At 43.0% G+C, this 19,840-nt stretch overlaps 1 protein-coding gene across 7 annotated transcripts in view; it reads left to right on the top strand.

Annotated features, from left to right (window-relative positions):
* Positions 1–19,840, top strand: part of SCG3 (secretogranin III) — a 30,004-nt gene that overhangs the window by 8,134 nt on the left and 2,030 nt on the right. For 4 of the 7 annotated variants that reach the window (XM_065076424.1, XM_065076423.1, XM_065076422.1 and 1 more), the window contains 6 exons: positions 756–917; positions 1,236–1,413; positions 3,178–3,294; positions 14,694–14,777; positions 15,392–15,520; positions 17,553–17,633. In XM_065076424.1, the coding sequence (XP_064932496.1) occupies positions 915–917; positions 1,236–1,413; positions 3,178–3,294; positions 14,694–14,777; positions 15,392–15,520; positions 17,553–17,633 (592 nt within the window). In that variant the 5' untranslated portion in view covers positions 756–914. The remainder of the gene's footprint in view (positions 1–755; positions 918–1,235; positions 1,414–3,177; positions 3,295–14,693; positions 14,778–15,391; positions 15,521–17,552; positions 17,634–19,840) is intronic. The other 3 variants (XM_065076427.1, XM_065076425.1, XM_065076420.1) reach the window with 1 other exon arrangement.

Here is a 19,840-nt window from a genome sequence, read left to right as displayed (position 1 = left end):
CATACAATGATGCTGGTTAGTTAAGGATGCATTTCTCGTTGTTACTGGTTTTTAGCAAGGCTGCATTTGTCTCTGACCTCTGGATGTCCCAATGGTTTTAGCCTTTGCAATATGGGATCCTTACATTTTAAAATACTAACCCTATCTTTTCTGCAGTGGATTTTGCAATCAGCCGTTGCTGGGTCCCACTGATTACAAAGGGAGCTGTGGGACAGCTGCATGGCCGAGCTTTCACACAAGCAACACTGCTATGAAGCAAAGAGAGAACATTTTAATGATGCCATAGAAAGCTATTTGGTTTTCCCCTTTCTGCATTACTGTATTTTGTCGTAGTTATCCAGTTGTACATAGGTATGCTGCAGAACACATACATTTATACACACACTCATGCACATACACAGGTATGCTTCACTTGCAGCTCCGTCTTTCAAGCTGGACTCCGTTGTGTTAAGCCCCATATGGGCTTGTTTTCCTACTGGAGACAATATGTGTGGGTGGGTGCTTTTTATGTATACACACATCATTGATAAGTGTTTGTATGTGTGTGTATATACATGTATATAGATAGAGACGTGTATATATATGAATACATGTATACACACATATCAGTGAAGGTATTACACCTAATTTGGCTGTGCTGAGCTTTGAAGCAAACATATTTAAAGCAACCTATTTACAAAGCTCAGGTCTCATATTGATGTTTTAATCTAGGAAAAACACTATCCTATAAGTACTCTGCACAAATATTTCAACAGATCACAGAGAGTCAGGCCTACACGCTGGAAGATGAAGTGGCAGAGGTTTTACAGCAGCTAATCGCAAATGAAGCGAAGGATCGTGAGAAGGAGTCTGAAGGCTTCAGTTACCCTCCAAGCAGAGCAGCCAGTGATACAAAAGAAAAGCAACCGGAAAAAATGGTAATTTCGTAGCTAATCATTTTGACTCACTTGCCAAATGATACAAGTAGACCAGTACACGGCTTTGCTTTAGGGAATAATTAGTGCAATCTGGAAACTAAAGGTGTTCTTTAAGAAATTCCATCAGATAGGAGAACGTATCATGAGTTACTTTGAGGTTTAAGCCAGATCCCAAATTGAAATAGCTTTGGAAAAACAGCATAGTCTTTATCTCATAATTAGGAAAGTGTTGACATAAGATTATGATGCTGTTTGTTGCTCTATTAACTCTATCACCAGAAGCAATGTGCTTATATTTTTTTAATGTCTTTTGTGGAGATACTAAGCAACGCTGCTAAGGATAGTTTCATTAATGGAGAAACTGATGATACACTGGACAACACCTGGTCACCATCTAATGCCTTGGAAAGAAGAAATGAGCTGCCTTCTGAAGATAATTTTGAAGACCTCCAATATTTTCCAAATTTTTACGCGCTATTAAAAAGTCTTAACTCAGGTGAGCTCATCGTGTTTACAAGGACATTTAGGAAGAAAAATAGATTCTCTCTGTTTTCTCCTACTCCTTTCCCTTCTCTTTCCCACAGATTCCCTAGTTGCAAGAGACCAGGTACTTTAAAAATGTTCTCTAAGGTGCATAGCAGAGACTAATTTGATTAGTGCATATGGCAAAACATTGGGAGGAGCAGCACTCAGAGCTGCAGACTGTGTGACCTATATAGCCCTTCCCATCTTGTGCTGTATAATTCAAGAGCCCTGAATTCTTTTCATTCCCGTAAGGGCATGATGAAAAACTGGCAAATTGTTTTCTCCAGAGATCTTTCCAGTAACATCCGTGTCTTCTAAGCCAACAGAGATCTGAGTAAGCCACAGCAGAATCCTCACCGTGATGGTACCAGTTAATGAGGCTGAGCCTCTCAGCCTTTTCACAAACCACAGGTTTGCTGCTTATTGCAGTGAAAGCTTTGCACGTCTCTTCCTATTCCGGTGCGAGACGTCATTGCCTTCCAGTGACTGCCGGCCAGATCGTGGCAGCTCGCCACAGACCCTTTGCCAGCACGCTCTGCCACACACCCACTCTCCTCCTGCAGCCAGCGTAGCTTCTGCTCTCTCCAGAACAGTCAGCAGCAATTTATTCTGTAGATTCCTTGTCCTGCAGGAGCCTTAAACTTGCTTCAAGCGGTCCCCATGAATGCCCAAGCGGAGAGCTAGAACGAAACACCTCAGGGCACGTTTTGCTTATATTGGGTCTAACAGGTTATCAGGCAGAGAGAAGCAGGTCCCGCTGGCTGCACATCTCCGCATTGTCTCCTGCTTTGTGCTGTTCGCCTGCCAGCTTGGATCACGCTGGAGGAGAAGGGATTCAATTGCATCCTACAGATGTGTGCTGGGAAAAGGGGCTGGCCCTCTGCCAAGGCGGGGAGGACGGTCCTGACTGTCCCTGTGTGACCGTCAGTGTCCCTGGCTCCGTTGGGTGCTCCAGTGACAACCTGGGCTGTGGGAAGAGCTCGTGTAACCGTGTGCTGGGCAGTTCCGTGCTGCTGCTGCGGAAATAGCAGTAATATTTTTCAGCAGATAAAGAAAATGGAAAAAGAAAGCTAAGTAGCAATGATCATGAAGATAATCAGGGATATGTGTGGGCAAGAAGATGAATTTTTATAATGAAAAATCACTGTTCATATCCTATTCTGGAGTCATGATCCTCTCAACCATGCAATATTATGTTTTTCCAGTAACAGTCACGGTCTTGTGCACAGTAACAATCTCATTTGAGACACTTCATATTTCTGTAAATGAATCCATGGATCTTGTAGGAGAAGGGATCTCTGAGCTATCTTCCTCATACAGAACCAGACTGGTCTACTGAGTAGTTCACAGACAAATAAAAGAAAAAGACCGAGATTGTAGAAAACTGTGCCTGTATCTGCCCTCTGACCAGCAGTTTCAACTCTGCCGAGTCACTTCATCTCAGTGTGTTTAGTCTTCTTATCTGCAAAACAGAATTAATACCATTTACCTTCCATAAGATAGACCTTCAAGACAAAAAGCTATAAACCCTAAAGTTTTAAAGTGTATTCAGGTGTACTTTGCAGGAGCGATTTAAAGGGAAAAACGTACAGTTCTCTTTGCTAAACCAGCACAGCATTTTCTTTTTAGGGACTAGGTCATTTTTTATGCATGAGGGTTGTGGACAGTTTGCAGAACTGAGTTTTTCTGAGTGGCCTGAAGTCTTTGACTAATTTTGCTTTATCTCCTCGCACAGAGACGGAGGCAAAAGAGAAAGAGACCTTGATAACCATCATGAAAACTCTGATTGATTTTGTGAAGATGATGGTTAAATATGGAACGATCACACCTGAGGAAGCAGTCTCCTATCTGGGTGAGCCTCCATACTTTATGCAACAGTGTTAGTAACGCTATGTTCTTACTCTGCCAACAGTGATGATTTTATTGCCATCTTCCTAGCTTTTATGAGACCCGTTTCAGACTCATTAATTGGAAATCATAAAGCTGTGCTTCTAAATGATCGATCAGTCTTTATAGCAATGTTACATTCCAGACCGCTTTAGTCTTTCCATCTAATGAAGGAAAGGTTATTTATCATATATGTATTTAGAGGATTATTTCACTTCCACACCCGTGAAACACTTGATTTCAATGGTTTTGTGTCAGGGGAAGATTAGTGTTTGGCTCAGTTATATTGGGGTGGATCAGCTACCTGCATTTTCCAAAGAGAACGTAGCTCTTCAGCACCCTTCATCGGTCACCTGTAAGCAGCTGGAGCAGACAGGACCCAAGGCCATGGTCTTCTACCAGGTGAGGCTCCTTCTGTCTATGGGAGGCGTTGCATCTTGGTGCAGGAGTAGTTTTTGAAGCAGTCGTTCCTGGATCCATTTTGGAGTCTGTGGTTTTGCAGATGTTGTGAAATTGTTATATTATCCCGAAGAGTGACTTTGGAACAACCTGGGTTGGGTTTTTCGTTTTGTTTGTCTCACACACCCCTCCTGGCTTTTGCAAACTCTTTCATATGAGCTGTTGATAGCTTTCCTTGTTAAACAAGGAGAGCTACAGAACAACGGCTTATCTGCATGAGCTCTACACAACCCTCTCATTTTTCTGAAGCATTCCTGGTCTGGGTTAGCCTGAAGAGCTTTTCTTTACATCAGGGCAATTCTCAGCGTAATCCATCAGCCCCGTCTGGTGATCATCTTTCATGACTTCTGCTGGCTTGTTTGATATGGGCTGTTGCAGATACCTGATTGATTGATGCAACTGTAACTGTATGGTTTGGTTATCAATTACTTGGCTGCAAAAAAAACAGTGGATCATGTTTCACATTCACCTCCTCTCTAAAGAATTCGTTATATCTCTGACCAAGATTATCCCTTTATTTTCCGTGAGAAGTTCTTGAATTTTGGAATATTTGGACATCTTATGCTACAGTTCAGCTCTTTGTTTCTCTGACTGCCTGTACATTTAAAGATAGATGCACATAAAGAAGCAGTTGATTACAAGCACAGTTGTTTGTTTCAGTATCATTCTACAAATGAAGATAATATGGCTTAAGCAGATACTGCCCTCACTGATAGTGTTGTGCCAAAACTTAATAGGCTAAATTCACCCCTGACGCAAGACCACTGAGATAATGGAATTACACTCAGGATGTGTTTTTCCTGCTAAAATTCAAGGCAGTTGTTCATATTGACTTGACTTTGAGTAAATAAATACTGTAACCCTGGAAACAAATTGCCATGATGACATAGTACAGAGGGCAGGGATTAGGTTAAGAGTTTCAGAGGTCTGATTTAGTCTAGATTTAAAGCAAGACTATCAACTGATGTATCCAGACTCTGCCTTGCAAATGAGCGATCTATGCAGAGCTGGGTTTTGTGCTCCGTCACAGCAGCTCACTGTAGTAGGAAAAGCTTTCTCGTAGGTCTCAAGTTGCTTCTGTGGTATTCTTTTTTTAGACCTGCTGTTGAGAAATGGCTTTAAAGCTGACCTTCATTTATTGAGCTGGTATTCTCAAATAATCAAGAAGAGCAAGCACAGGAGAATCTTAGCTTTTTGCAGTATCCATAAGCAGTTTTATTGCCACCCTTATTGAGCTCAAAGTTACAACATAGTATACCCAGTAATACATGAATAGGTGCTTGGTGCAGTTTGGGTTAGGGGACTGATCCCCAGCTGTATTTATTATGGTATATAAAGGTATTAGTATGAATATCTGTCAGAGAGAGATAAAAATTAAAAACATTGGCAGCTTTTAGTTGTTCCCCCAGTCCAAAATCAGTGAGCAGATCCTGTGCTTCTTGGTGGAAAAAACCCACTGGGTCTGTGCAGATGAATTATATCCTTCCTTTATTACAGTGGGAAACTGCCTAAGTTACTTCTCCCCACTCCGTGGCTGAAGCCGTGCGTAAGTTATGTCCCTGAATTATACATTCAAAATAATAAATCATTTACTGAATCAAGCCACAAGCTTTTGGGCCTCTCACATGGACACAGAGCCAGTGAATGTGAATGCACGTGCCAGGAACAGCTGGTTTGGGATTTGGAAACCACAGCATTATGTCATCATCATTGTGTCTTACTCTGGGGGAAACTAACTTGCTGCTGCAGTGAATGATGTTATGAGGCTGAGCTTTAAGTTACAAAGGCTCTAGCTGCAGTGTGGTGCAAGAGAAACACACGCAGGCACGCAGAAATGCAAGGAGAGGGCATTCATGTTTTATGCGAATATTCATTATTACGTAATGCATATCGAAAAGCTTTACGTATGCTAAATACAATCTGTAACACAGAACCCAAAACCCAAAACCAATGTAGTGATACATATGAAAGAGGAGAAGAAGTACTGCCTACCTTTTACAGTATGTTTTCGGAAACTGTAGCTCTGGAAGCACTGATGAGAGGCTGTAACAAACTGATATAAAATGTGTGTTCAGCCAAAATGCCTCATATTTGATAATTGCCCTGCTGGTGGCAAAATGCCACTATCTGCTGTCACGCTTTACTTTCTTAACCAGGAACGCTCTATTTGATTTGAGAGCAAATTTTTCCGTGGGATGAAAGCCTCCTTATATGTTTGTAGCCTGTTCAAAGGATTCCAGAAATCTTTCTAGCAAGCCTGCCTGCCCTCTGAAGATTGCAAGCGGCTCTCAAATTGGTTTTGCAGTTAAAGAAATAGACAAACGTTGCTGGTGCAGAAAGCAAGCATCAGGTAATCAATAACGTGACACAGGATCACGGTTACACAGGTGGCTTGTGGATCAGGGCCCGCTGTGGTGCTGAAGGCTCCGTGCTCGCCCCGCGCTGCCCAGCCGGGCTGTTCCGCTGAGGGGCCCAGCGTTGGGGACAATCAGGACAGTTCCTGAGAGCGATTGCTCTTGGCAAGGGCGCAGGGACGGAGTGGAATGGAAGAGTTGGCATCTCCACATAACGACCAGTGGAAAGCAGCGAGAAGCTTTCAGAGAACTTGTGGCTGATTCAGTGTAAAATATTTCGCTGTTCTCGGCATTCATAGTGTTTCTGTTGCGTGAAAAGCTGGTAGTGATTCCTCCACGCAGAACTGAAAGGACTATATCCTTCATGGTGCTGAGTGCTGTTCAAGCCAAGAGCAAAACTCACTTTGATTCATACAGGGCAGAATAAGCGATGCATTGCATAGGTACTTGTACTGTTTGAATATTAGTTTGTGAATAATATCGTACTTTCCTTCCTTTTCCTTGTGTCTGTTGGGTAGTGTCGTGGTGGAGATTCACTCTGATAGCTTTTCCATCAGAGCCATCCATCACAGCCCAGATAAATGCCAAAGAAAAGCTTCATCTACATGGCACAAAGAAGAGGATTTTTTTGTGTGCTGAGTGAATTTTATTACTTATGCCAGGCTATCTAGCTAATATGAAAACAAACCCATATCGGTCCACTACCACCTGGTAAAAGCTCTATTTATAGTATTTATGTAAATTATAGTTTTGAAATACATTTATTTTAATAATATTGTTGTCAACTTAGAAGCAGGAACAAATGGTTTCTGCCAGTTTGTTCAGATATTAACACATTTGTAAATCATCTCCCACTGATAAGACCAAACTAATGAGTGATTTTAGAACTATTCTGGGAAATATTGGTAATTAGAGCCCAGTGGACCATAACAAAAATAGAGTTTTCAGAGCTGATAGACAAGTTCTTAAGAGGCACAAGTGTGTATGTATTAATTCATTTTACACAGTATATTGCTGATGTTCCCCTGCCGTACACTGCTTGCAAGAGTAGATTTGTAGCAAATTTATCCATTGCTACCCTGATCAAATGAAAGTTGTGTTATCCAACCAGCTATTACCCTAGAAATGTAACTTAGATGTGTGCACGTTGTATTCTTCTGTGGAGTTATCATTCATGGACTAGAACATTGTGGTGGCAGCTCAGCCCCACGCAGCCGCTCGCTCACTGCCCCGGCGGATGGGGGAGAGAATCGGTGCGTAAAAGTGGGAAAACTGGTGGGTTAAGGTAAAGACAGTTTAACAGGTGAAGCAAAACCCGTGCACACGAGCAAAGCAAAACAAGGGGTTCATTCACCACTTCCCATGGGCAGGTGGTTCAGCCACCTCCAGGACAGCTGGGCTCCATCACACATAACGGTGACTTGGGAGGACAAACGCCATCACTCCGAATGTCCCCTCCACTTTCTTCTTCTTCCCTTAGCTTTACACACTGAGCACATGGAATGTCCCTTTGCCAGCGGGGTCCTCTGTCCTGCCGTGTCTCCTCCCAGCCGTGCGTGCACACCCACCGTCTCTCTGGCAGGCCAGCATGAGGAGCTGAAACTAAACATCAGCGTGTTATCAACACTATTCTCATACTCAACCCGAAACACAGCACTGTACCAGCTACCAGAAAGAAAATTAGCTCTATTTCAGTCAAAACTAAGACATACGTGTGGCATGAACTTTTGTCATCAGTACTTCTCTGTCTCATAGATATATCAGGACAACAAAGATGATTAAGGGAGTGGAGCATCTCCCTTATGAAGAAAGGCTGAGGGAGCTGGGGCTCTTTAGTTTGGAGAAGAGGAGACTAAGGGGGGACCTTATTAATGTCTATAAGTATATAAAAGGTGAGTGCCATGAGGATGGAGCCAGGCTCTTCTCGGTGGCCAACAGTGATAGGACAAGGGGTAATGGGATCAAACTGGAACACGAGAGGTTCCACTTAAATTTGAGAAGAAACTTGTTCCCGGTGAGGGTGGCAGAGCCTGGCCCAGGCTGCCCAGGGGGTTGTGGAGTCTCCTTCTGTGCAGACATTCCAACCCGCCTGGACACCTTCCTGTGTAACCTCATCTGGGTGTTCCTGCTCCATGGGGGGATTGCACTGGGTGAGCTTCTGAGGTCCCTTCCAATCCCAAACCTACTGTGATACTGTGATACTGTGATATAGAAGCTTCATGTTTATACTGCATATAATATAGATTTTATTGCACCTTATGATTGAGGTTGGCCATTTTGTTTTCAGTTTCTAAATCAGGGCTTCTGTATCTTCCACAACTGAGCAACGTTGTAGAACAGAAAGAGGCAAAGGAGTGGAAAGAAAAGTTTGGGCACTCTGTAGCTTTGCTCCTTCTGAGGGGCATCCCACTTTTAACCTCCTTGTAGTAGAGCCTTTAGCTTACTGGAGCCACAGTTTACAACACGCAGACTAGATGGGGAGCCAATCCCCCTTTAATTAAAAGGGAGAACAGAGAAATTGCTCCGGCTCATCAATATGCAGTGTTGGAGTTGCAGCTGCCTCCCTCCATCGCCCACAGCAAAGGCGCCTCTCACACCGCCTCCCTCGGGCTCTGACTCACTGTCAGAAGCCACACGCTCCCCCGTGACTGAACAGGAGATGGTGTTGGTTAGAAATGGGCAGGAACAGATGTCTCTGTTTACCTCTCCTACCCCCTCATCATTTGTTTTCCATGGACAATTGGAAAGAAGACCAAACTGCAAGACAACAGGGAGATGGATGGTTCATTGGTGACTATTGGCGAGGTACACGCACACTCATTAGTTTGGTCCTTTCCTAAAGTTACTGTTCAGCTATTGTTTTACTATAATATTCTCTTTTAGCCAGACTGAAGCTGCATGAAAAAAATATCCAGGGGAAAAAAGAAAAGGCATAAAGACCCCTATGTTGATTTTTAACGTGCCCTTGCCTCTTTGTGCTAAGGAATATGGAACAGCCGTTCTGCCGCTCGCGTTCACACTCGGTACCCTCAGCAGCTCCAGTGCTGCTGAAGGCAGAGCTCTGGGATGTCCCCAGCACAGCCCAGTGCAGAGCGGACACAATCAGGGGAGAACTCGTCTGAATACTGTGACTAATCCCCGAAGTTCTCATCAGCACAGATGCTGCAGGCCAGAGGTCTGATCCGGGTATTTGTTTGGTTAGGCAGGAACAGGCACAGAGCCCAGAGCAGATCACGGCCCGGCCTGGCGCCGTCCTTCCCCTGCTCGCTGTGTGCAGCCGCGGACGCTCCCTGGTGCGCACTGCGTGCCTTCCACGGGCCGAGGGACGGCGCGGCCAAACCAGCGCCAGAGGCTGCAAGCGATAGATGGACGGTGTCCTGTGGACCTTTCGTTCTTTCCTTCATTTTAACCAGGCAGATGAAGGCCAGTGACAGTGTTTCATTCAGCAAACTGTTCATGCATAATACCTTCTTTTTCTTTTTTAATGTCCTTTTTTTTTTTCCCAAATGGTCTGTTGCTACTGTAGGTTTTCTTCGTAAACATTAAAATCTTTAGTCAATTTCCCTATGTGAATTTCGTTGCCCAGTGTTATTTTATCATATGACTGATGCATAGAGCTGCCAGTGGGAGTTATTTAATTTCAGGCAGCTCTCTTTTCTCTGTTTATTTCGTATCTGATGAACTGAGGTGACACAGGATTCCCTCCTGCTCTTAGGAAGACCAAGGACTCTCTCATATCTGACAAAGAGAAGTTGGGGCACCCCAGACGGGTACAGTGGGCCAGATGCTGAGGAGCAGCAGTGATGGTGTAAAGTATATGTGATTGCTTAAACCCGACAGTTTAAGCATGAGTTTAAGCATGGAGTTAAAAGGCTGTGGGGACAGGGAGTGTGCAAAGGCCCAGACAGGACTGGAGTGCAGGAAGGATGTTGATCGCAGACCCCACTGCAACTTCACTGCAACTGCAACTTCACTGCAGCTTTTCTTCCCGTAGCCTCATCCATGTCTGCCCCACGCTACTTCTGCATTTGCACAAACACGAATGGGGCTTTTTGTCCCCACTGCTTAGACCTTCTCTCTTGTTTTCCCCCATTTAGACTCTCACCACATAGAAAATAAACGGGTAGCTGCGGTGCGGCAGGTCTATGGCAGCTAACCTCGCAGTTCTACACACCGCAGTACAATGGGCATCACCCGAGGGGGACAATATGTTTGAGAGCCTGGTATTCCCAGTATCCATAGGATCTAAAATTCCTCTGATAACTTTTTGAGAGAGATCCAGTAGTTTAAGTATTACTAATTCTTTTTCCCACCGCATTACATGACTGTCATATCATGTACAGAACTGCGCCACACAGCTCTAGGAGACCTGGAGTAAAGCAAAGGAAATGCCTGTGGAATATTGAGAGGATGAAGCTGGGAAATAGTGTGTGAGGTAGGGAATTTAATAAGGAGATTTGGTCAGAGCTTTGTTCACCTCCAAACACATCTATTTAATGGTGTTTTACTTCTTGAGTTGCTTTCAGTCTGCTGCTATTGTATTTCAAGCCATTCTGACCGTGTTGCCTGTACTCCAGGTACAAGCGATGCCAGCACCCGCGGCGGGTCAGTCCTCACGGCAGTGTCAGGCTTCAGACACATCATCACGGCAAATCAAACAGAAAGATTCAAAAAAGAAAATGCCATATTTTGACACGTAAGGCAGGAAGTTGGAAAGGAACAAGAGGGTTGCAAGGCTGAAACCCATCTGTAATTCCACAATGGAGGGGTTTCTCTTGTGCATCACATTTAAGCAGTTTATATGACAAACATGTCATATAAAAATGAAACATGTACAAGTTGACTAAAGGTCCAACTCTGCTTTTGGCTGCATTGGTGAAAATCCAGAGGGTATTGACAGTGTTTGGACCTGCACTTGTGTAAGCTATAAGGAAGATTTGGCCAAAGAATGAACCAGGTATGCTATTCTCCACAGAACAGTCACAAGCAAACACTGGGGTGTCCTGAGTTCTGTCACAGGTGTAAAAAGGCCTTGCAAGTTCTTCAGGTTCATCTCCGGCATGAGACAGAAGAGCCCTGAGAGAACGGTGCTTTTTTAATGCCTGGAATCCGTGTGTCTCGTGCCAGCAGTCACCAGCACAAAGCCACAAAGCTTTCCCGCTGAAGCTGCTGTAGTGTGTGAACCCATCAAGTAAACTCATTTTTCATCTATCGTTAAGACTGATTCCAGGTACCGTGATCATCCCTTTTTCTCCTTCAACGCGCGCAGCCTTTCTGTGCTGTGTGAAAGCAGAGCAGCCAAGCAGGTCTTTCTGCAGAAGTTGGATGACATGAAGCCTCAGCTTCAGTCAGCTTGACGAGGACAGGATGTGAAACTGCCTCCCGGCTGCAAGACAGTTACGCAGATGAAAAACCCTTTGCAGGAGGATTCGTAAGAGTCTGGAAAACACTGTGAATCTGTCTGTCTGTAGAGAAGGGTCCATTTCAGGCTCTCATTGCCATTTCTGTTAAATACTTGGATGGGTACGTTAGTTTCTGCCTCTCTAACAAGAACAAAGTAATTTAATTTGTAATATTATTTCATGAACTATCTTTTTCCATGGATTTAAAGGCTGTTACTGCAGTGCATTCTCCCAGAGTTAAGATAAACACTCGGATTTTATGCCATTCAGATATCTGAATACCCAACTCGAAAGACTTCAGAGTTTCGAAAGCGCTGGGAGTTTGCATTTTCAGGTGCAGTTAATAGGATCTATCAGTGTGTAGTACCTGTGGAAACGGGGCCCAGGACTCCAAATAGGAGCCCTCCTGCATCAGGAACGCTTCATTCCGGATCCAGGAGCACGTTAGAACGTGAGGCAAGGCAGAAGACAGACCTCCCAGCTCCTGCTGGCTGCTTGGAGCGAGGAGCCCGCCCCGGAGCGACCCGTTTTACAGCGCAGGTCGCTTCCATTGGCTCAGTAGTTATTGTCCTGTTCTTTTAATTAGCGCCATTTCAAATAAGTGTCCGGCTCTGGGGAAAGGTCAGTACCTTTCTGAACTCTTCCTCTGTAAAACTTACGTTGCCAGGGAAACAATGCCGGAAAAGTAATTGGTTCCGTTAGAGCTCCACACGCGCCGCGCGTTGCTTGGCAAACACTGCGCGGCCTTGCCCCGCAACGCATCGCAAGTACAAACACGGTTTGGAACAATACCAGCTGTTACAGGCATTCATTCTGAAGGGCAAAAAGGGCAATAAATCCTGTTCAAGGAGAACTGGGATTCTCTGATAACATTCTCTCTGTTATATTTTATATATATATATATATATATATATATATAGGTACACCAGGTGATCCCCATAAACATAGACTGTTGAGAGGATAAAGCTGGGAAATAGTCTGTGAGGTAGGGGATTCTCTGATAACGTTCTCTCTATTACAGATATATAGATATATATATAGGTACACCAGGTGATCCCCATAAACATAGAATATTGAGAGGATAAAGCTGGGAAATAGTCTGTGAGGTAGGGGATTCTCTGATAACGTTCTCTCTACTATAGATATAGATATAGATATAGATATAGATATAGATATAGATATAGATATAGATATAGATATAGATATAGATATAGATATAGATATAGATATAGATATAGATATAGATATAGATATAGATATAGATATAGATACACCAGGTGATCCCCATAAACATAATTACAGAGCTGCCTCCCCTCTGTGGTGCAGAACATGGAGCTGCTTGTGAAATGTGGAGATCCGTGTTGATGTGCCGCCCAGCTAGCCAGGTAGCGTCAGTATTTCTCCGGTAAAGTGTAGTCCTTATTAAAAGGTCTGTCATATGAAACTTGTCCATATCTTTACCGATGAAAGATACCGGGTTTTTAAGTGAATGTATTTGCATGATGAATGTATTCGCATGATGAACACCAGCTTAGTACTCTGTTTTCATTAAGTTATATTTAATGAAGCACAAAGTTCTCAGCTGTATAATCTTATCCTAAAAACTGTGCCTCTTGCAACAGAAAAATCCTTATATTCCTGCTGGAATACTAGTATGGTACTGATTCAGGGTTTTTAAAAAGTATCTTAAGCTCGGCTGAAAGGAATGTTTATGGTCTTTTCAATAAGATTTGGATTAAGTGATTAGTGAGGCATCAATACCGCCACTGTCATTCTAGCTTGGTTTTTCTGTTCATCAGTGGACGTCTGATCCGGCTCGCGACCCAGCCCACGCCTGGTTAGTTTAGGGTGTACGGCAGGGCCAGAAATCGCATTGAAAGGATATGAACCAAGTGAAAATAGTATTCACCAAAAAAAGCCCCATAATGCGATGTAGAATTGACATGGTGCGATTAAGGAAGGTGCCAACAAAAATTGCTTGCATTTGAATTTGATGTGAATAGCAGAGCAGAGAGGAGTCGGGCAGACAGGATGATGTGATTCCTCATCCGATGGCGGGCGGAATTGGTTCTGCTGATCTGCCACAGAGAGAAATGTGCTTGCTGAAAAATGAATCCTTAGGTTTCAGGGCTGAGTATCTTTCTGATGGATAAAAGGTTGGTTGGTCTTACACAGAAGATACGATCTAAAATATTTACCGGCCCTATAATATCTATTATGCCACAGTTACCACACCTCATACTGAATATTTTAGCTGTTTATATAAAGATAATATTGCCAATTCAAAACTAAGTCTCTCAAAAATACCCCTCCACCCAGCTGACGTCTGTCACATTTTGCATCCATGTCTAACTCAACCTTTAAAGAAAGCTGATAAAGGGAAAGAAAATTCGGCACCGTAGAGGAAATACGGCAGATTGCACGATGACCCGTATTCGTGAATACCACAAGGACTTCTTTCCCCACATAAACATACGATGTTTACATCTGAAACATCCATCTTGAAGAAAAGGTGGTTTTACTTCCAGAGTAGATGAGTTTTCTAGACTTTTAGAACTACATACACGGCCACATTTGTCTGCTGGGCTTTCAGGTAAATGCTTGACACCAGCAACTTAAAAGAAAAAATTGTTTTAGTCACTTTGATTCACATATTTGTTAATCTAAATATATTTTAAAACTTTTTATTACACTTCTTTTCCAGTGAAACCATCTAAAATCCAGACAGATAAGCAGTTTGGGATAGTATTTTCCCACCAGGATGAAGCACGTGTTTCATAGTCTTGTATACTTTGTGGAGTTAATTAAACCCTTTCATTGCTTTCATCAGAATAAATCACTACAGATACTGGTATATGATTTAAATATTACAATAGGTATGTACACATTTGCTGTCTGCATGAATATTGGCTCTATTTGGTACACCTATTGTCATGATCTAGTTGTCATTTCTTTTAAGAAGATTGATCGAAGCTCCATAGAGCTATTTGTTTGTTCTTTTGGTGTCGGCCCTGGATTCATTCTTCAGAGGCAAGGATGGAGACCGCTCTTTTAGCTTTCCGCCTACCATTCCAACTGGTGGTGTGGAGAACATAGTTTATCTGTTGAAGACTAACAAGGGTTTGCTTTTGTTTTGCCTTGATTTCTAGAAAACTTGGATACAATGATAGCTGAGCAGACAAAGAAGAGGCTCGAGAACCCTTCTACTAAAGCCAGAACAAAGCTACCAGCAGGTACTTGTTCTACAGTTTTCTCTCCTGGGGTAACATGGGGTTTAACCTATTCAGCTGGAAGCATGTTAATGGCTTTAGATCCAGGCTGCAGGTTACAGTCCCTCCAGAACCTGCGGCCACAGCCGGGGTGTCTGAAACACAGCAAGAGGGGAAGTTTTACTTAATTGTCCGATCTTTGAGAAGTATACCCACCGTCCTTTTCTTCAGTGGGCTCCAGACATTACACATACACAGCAGCAAGCTCTATCGATGCTTTCTGAGACTTGAATAATAAATTGAAAAAAAAATAATCCTTTGTCAACTTTGGATCTGGTGAATGCAAATTTCCTATAATCTTTCTCCGCACAAAGGAATGTGCCTTGATGAACTATTAGTACATATCATGGATTTTAGTCACCTGTATTCAGCTGCCGTTTGTAAGAGCAGAAACAGATATTCCTATTTCCAAAGGTCTGGGTAGAGATGACCTTTAGAAACCACCTTGAGCCAGACTCCAGTGAGCTTCTTCCTCGATCATCACTCAAGCTGCTTCACTCCTAAAGACCGTATTGATGTGATTTAGGAGTGCTTTTGGTGCAGTTGATACAAAAACGCTCTTACTGTTATATCTTTAGACAAGAGTAGCGAAGAAGCAGACAGCACGAAGGAAGAAGCCGCTAAAATGGAAAAGGAATATGAAATTTCAAAGGATTCCACAAAAAATGAAGAACAAAAGGCAGCAGGAAACAGTGAAGAGCCCAGAGGTACAACATAGCCATGGTTTTTGCTCCATCCCTATTCCAAGTGATTGGTATTGTCTTTGGTATTGTTTTTCCCTTGTGTTAGCATAAATACCTTCAGTTTGCAGTTAACTGGGAGCCAGCACACAACAGCTTGGTTTGGAAGTGTACTTATTTGCTTACTTTTAGATGTATGAAACAATATCCCCTGATGAGTAAGGCCGTCATCTTTCACAGAACTGACAGTTCCTCTTGCCTTTTGGCACAGCAATCAGAGAGATTTTGCTTCTTTCCATCCGTGACTTTTCAGTGAAATCAGATCATCGGGATATTCAATATTCTGAGTGAGCCCGTAGATCTCTCTAGTTTGTGTTAGAACAAGCTGGAACGGGAAGGTACTGAAAAGTTCTGCAAAGCGAAATCATTTGCGTTGCTCACTGCCAGAGGTCACGGTTCATCAGCAATTCACCTGTTTTACATACCTTTGGAAACCTGTTACAGTCAGTTAGTGCCTCAATAAGCAAACTTAGTAGTTGCTTCAGCATGCCATGTAATGCCACGTACCATGTGCACTGGACTGTAGCAGCTGAAGTTGCTCTGTCCGTGGGGTGCAAATCGGCTGCCAAATCTGAAAGCAGATCTGCAGCGCACGCTGTGCACCCGTACAGCGCCGAGCCTTTGGAGGAGGATGTTTGGTGGTGCAGAAACCTTTCCGGGGGTTCTTGGGCTCTGGATCCAGCATAAGCATCTATGTTTTGCAGTCAGTTGGCTAAAAAACAAGTGCTTATGGTCTGTTTTGTACTGATGCTGGTTTATGCGGGTATGTTTTTGGGTGCATGTGTTTTCACTGCAACACGCTCAGTGAGGAACTGCAGTAATCAAGGCTGCAGCAGATTGTAGCTCATTGGTCAGCTGGTTCGGTCCTGTGGGCAATGCAGGCATGTAAACCACCAGCCAGACACAAATAGACGGTGGCATTTTTCCAGCAGTGGTTATTTGAGCACAGAAGAGGAAAACAGCTCGAGATGCCTTTCTAATTTCACAGTAAAGAAAAATTGTCTCTATACCCATGGGAAGTGATAAATAACACATTTCGCTTGTCTGATGAAGATTTGTGTGTTCAGTTTGGTTCGGGTTATTTTCCTTTAGCTTCAGAAAACTGTTCAGCCCGATAGCTCTTCGAAATTTAAATTGGATCACTAGTTCTTTGTCTCGTCATGCAATGCCCTTTGCTCTTTCACAGAGTAACTTACTACAAAGCTAACTCTGCGCTCCCAGCTCAAAATTATGGTATGTTTAATACTGTATCCACTTACTAATGGGCCAGACATGCATAGTTGGCAGTAGTAGCCTTCTACTAGGGTTTTTTTCTCTGACAAATGTAAGAACATTACGTCAATAAAGCTCCAGCCAAGTTAAGAATTCAAAATCCATTAGCTCGAATATTTCCTTAGGGGCCTTATTAGGTAATCCTTGAACTAATTCTGTCCTGTGTGCACTCTGGTCCAAAAATAGCCATCGCTTTCAAACTTGAGCTTTAACAAGGAGTTAGCATGGTCATTTTAATATTTTTTTCCAGTAGCTGTATTTCAACTCGTCTTTCCAAAACAACACAACCTCAGATTTCCTATATGCTGTTAGTACTTCTATGTGGAAGAGTTTCCTGACACGTATATGAACTCGAAGTTCTCAGTCTTATTTAAGTCATTCCTTGCTGTCTTAACAGCTTCATCTTTGTTGAACAATGATTATGATCAAAAAGCTACAGGTTGCCTTCAATGCACATGTGCAGTGTCTGTGCACACCACAGAAAGTTGCGTATACGGATGAAAACACCCATGATCCGAAGTTTGTGGATGAGTGATCTTGCACAGACAAAACCTGCCGTCCGTCTGTGGGAATTTTGCCTGACTAAGGTTGACAGGACTCAGCTTTGAAACAGAAACTAAGAATAGTTTTAATCTGCCTTTGCCGTGACCAAGCTCACCCGGTGAAGCCAGTTGCGTCCGTCGCGGCTCTAAGTGCACGCCTGACTTCTCTCCCATCCTTCCTCTAGGGAAAGCTGAGGCGTATTTGGAAGCAATCCGGAAGAACATAGAATGGCTAAAAAAACACAACAAACAAGGTAACAAAGAAGGTATGAAATGAAAAGCCTTGACATTGGGATGGGCACCATATACATAACAAAGCGTGTAATTTAAATTGTGTGCTATAACTTCGTGTTATAAGTTAAATAATAGTAATGTGAAAGTGTGCTTGTCTAGATTATAGAGGTAATTAGTGGTGTTATAGATTATAGAGACAATTAGTGGTGTTAGGCTTAAATAATACAGGTCATGAAAAGTTAAATCAGTGAATGAAAATAGTAAACTAGGGCGAATTCATGTAAACTGGCCCAAACAGCCGCTGGCCACAAAACACCCAGTGAGTCCCCAGTGGATGGTGCTGTCCAGACAGTTAAGGTCTGTCTGTCACCAGGTAACAGCACATCAGTTTTGTCTAGTGCTTCACTTCTTCGTTCAACATGTTTTTAAGTCATGATTTTGTACATGAAGTAAATGTATTTAAGATGTCTGGATGCATCCTGAAAAGCTGAGTGCATCAGACCAGCGCTGTGCAAGCCAGCACCAACAGCAACGAGCTTTGTTTCATAATCATAAAGGGTTAAGATACAAACTTATGTCACTAGCACTGTAATATATTGGATTACAGCCCAAATAAACTCCGGTAGCTGCAGCTCTGAGGCACAAAGCTGTGTGGAACAGGGTGCACAGGGTGTGCTGGGCTACATTGCAGAGATGGGTGCGTGCTTACAGCTCAACGCATTCATTTTCCTATATGGAACTCCATGATATGAAAGAATTTAAAATTTTCTTTTCCATCTCTAAAATCATTTCCGCACAATGGCAGCAATGGCAGTTAGCAGCAGGCATACATATTTGCTCCAGAGTTTCCTGCCAACTCTAATTAACGTTTCTCTTTATCAGTGTACTCATTACAGTAATTAGATCTTGGTTGTGTGATTGTTTCTGTGTCTGTATCACACATACTGAGTGGGCAGCCCCTCACTCCCTGTAACAAGCTCTCCTCTGCAGTGCTGCGGTCTGGAAATGGCTGTGACTGCAGATCAATAGCACTTTATCTGCCTGGGAATGCATTAAGACGTACGCTTTCTGTATAGATGGGTTTTCATTTGCACTAAAACATCTTTATTGTCCTCCGGCAATGGAAATGGGCCTTAAAGTGAGTGTAAGTTATGACAAAATTAGAATAGTGTTCTTATTCGTTTGATACATTACATTTACTGTGCCTTTCCATACTTTATATTTTTGTAAAATGCTAATTCCGTTCTCCTGGGATGATGGTAAAGGAAGCGCAGGCAGGGGAAGCTGATCTGCCCGTGAATGCATCGTGCTGGGCTCCTGCAGTGCAAGATTAGGTGCTATTGACGTGCTCATCCATCACTTCTCCACTCCAGCTCGCACCTGGGAGCCAGCGGAAAAGTGATTCACAAAGTCACTTTGGTATTAAAACGGGCAGCCTTCTCCTCCCCCGTTCGTGGATTGGTTTGCTCACTGAAATACTTGAAGAGGTTTAGGTTTTCTTCAGGCAAATGTTTGTAGATCCTTAACTTTGTACAAATTCCAGTAGAAATTATTAATCATTCAATGACGACCCTGGAAATGTTAATTTGTGTCTTCCTGGTTTAAAAATATCCGTTGCCTATTATGGAGGCGAGTAAACTTGAGCGGTCTGGATGATTTACAGAGAAACCTGTCAAAAGCCTGGATTTTGGCCTGTTTTGCTTTCGTGTCTAAAGTTTGTTTTGCACATATACATTCTATAGGCTCTGTGGGCGTATCCTCAGTACCGCCCAGGCCTGGCTTTGGAAGCCGTGCTCCGTAAGCCCAGCTCCTCTGCTGTGTAAATGGACGCCGCTCCCCCCGCAGACGTCGCTGCTGGGTGTCCTGTGGCCTTTAGTCTCCAAAGCACGTGACTGGGGGTCAGTTAACTAATACGTGCAAATAACCCGTGCAGATTTTTCACAAAGTACCCAGGTAGTTTATAGTTTCACAACACAAACAGTAGCCATTTAGGAATGAAAGTACATTCTAGAGTTATTTGCAATGGCAAATGGCTTCGTTTGAGTATGCAAATAAGACCTCGCTTCGTTAACTGTAGGAGTTTCTCAACTTGAGGTAATACTGCAGCCGTTGTGGTGAATATAAACCAAAGCTGATCTTTCTAATCACTTGCCCAAATTAATAGGTTGCAAATAAGTATTAGAAATCAACAGTTATCAATTTCTAGAAAAAAACAAACCAAATTAAATTGCAATGAGAT

Source organism: Columba livia, chromosome 11 (assembly GCF_036013475.1).
Source record: "Columba livia isolate bColLiv1 breed racing homer chromosome 11, bColLiv1.pat.W.v2, whole genome shotgun sequence".
Classification (NCBI taxonomy): Eukaryota; Metazoa; Chordata; class Aves; order Columbiformes; family Columbidae; genus Columba; species Columba livia.
This window is presented reverse-complemented; position numbering and strand designations above follow the sequence as displayed.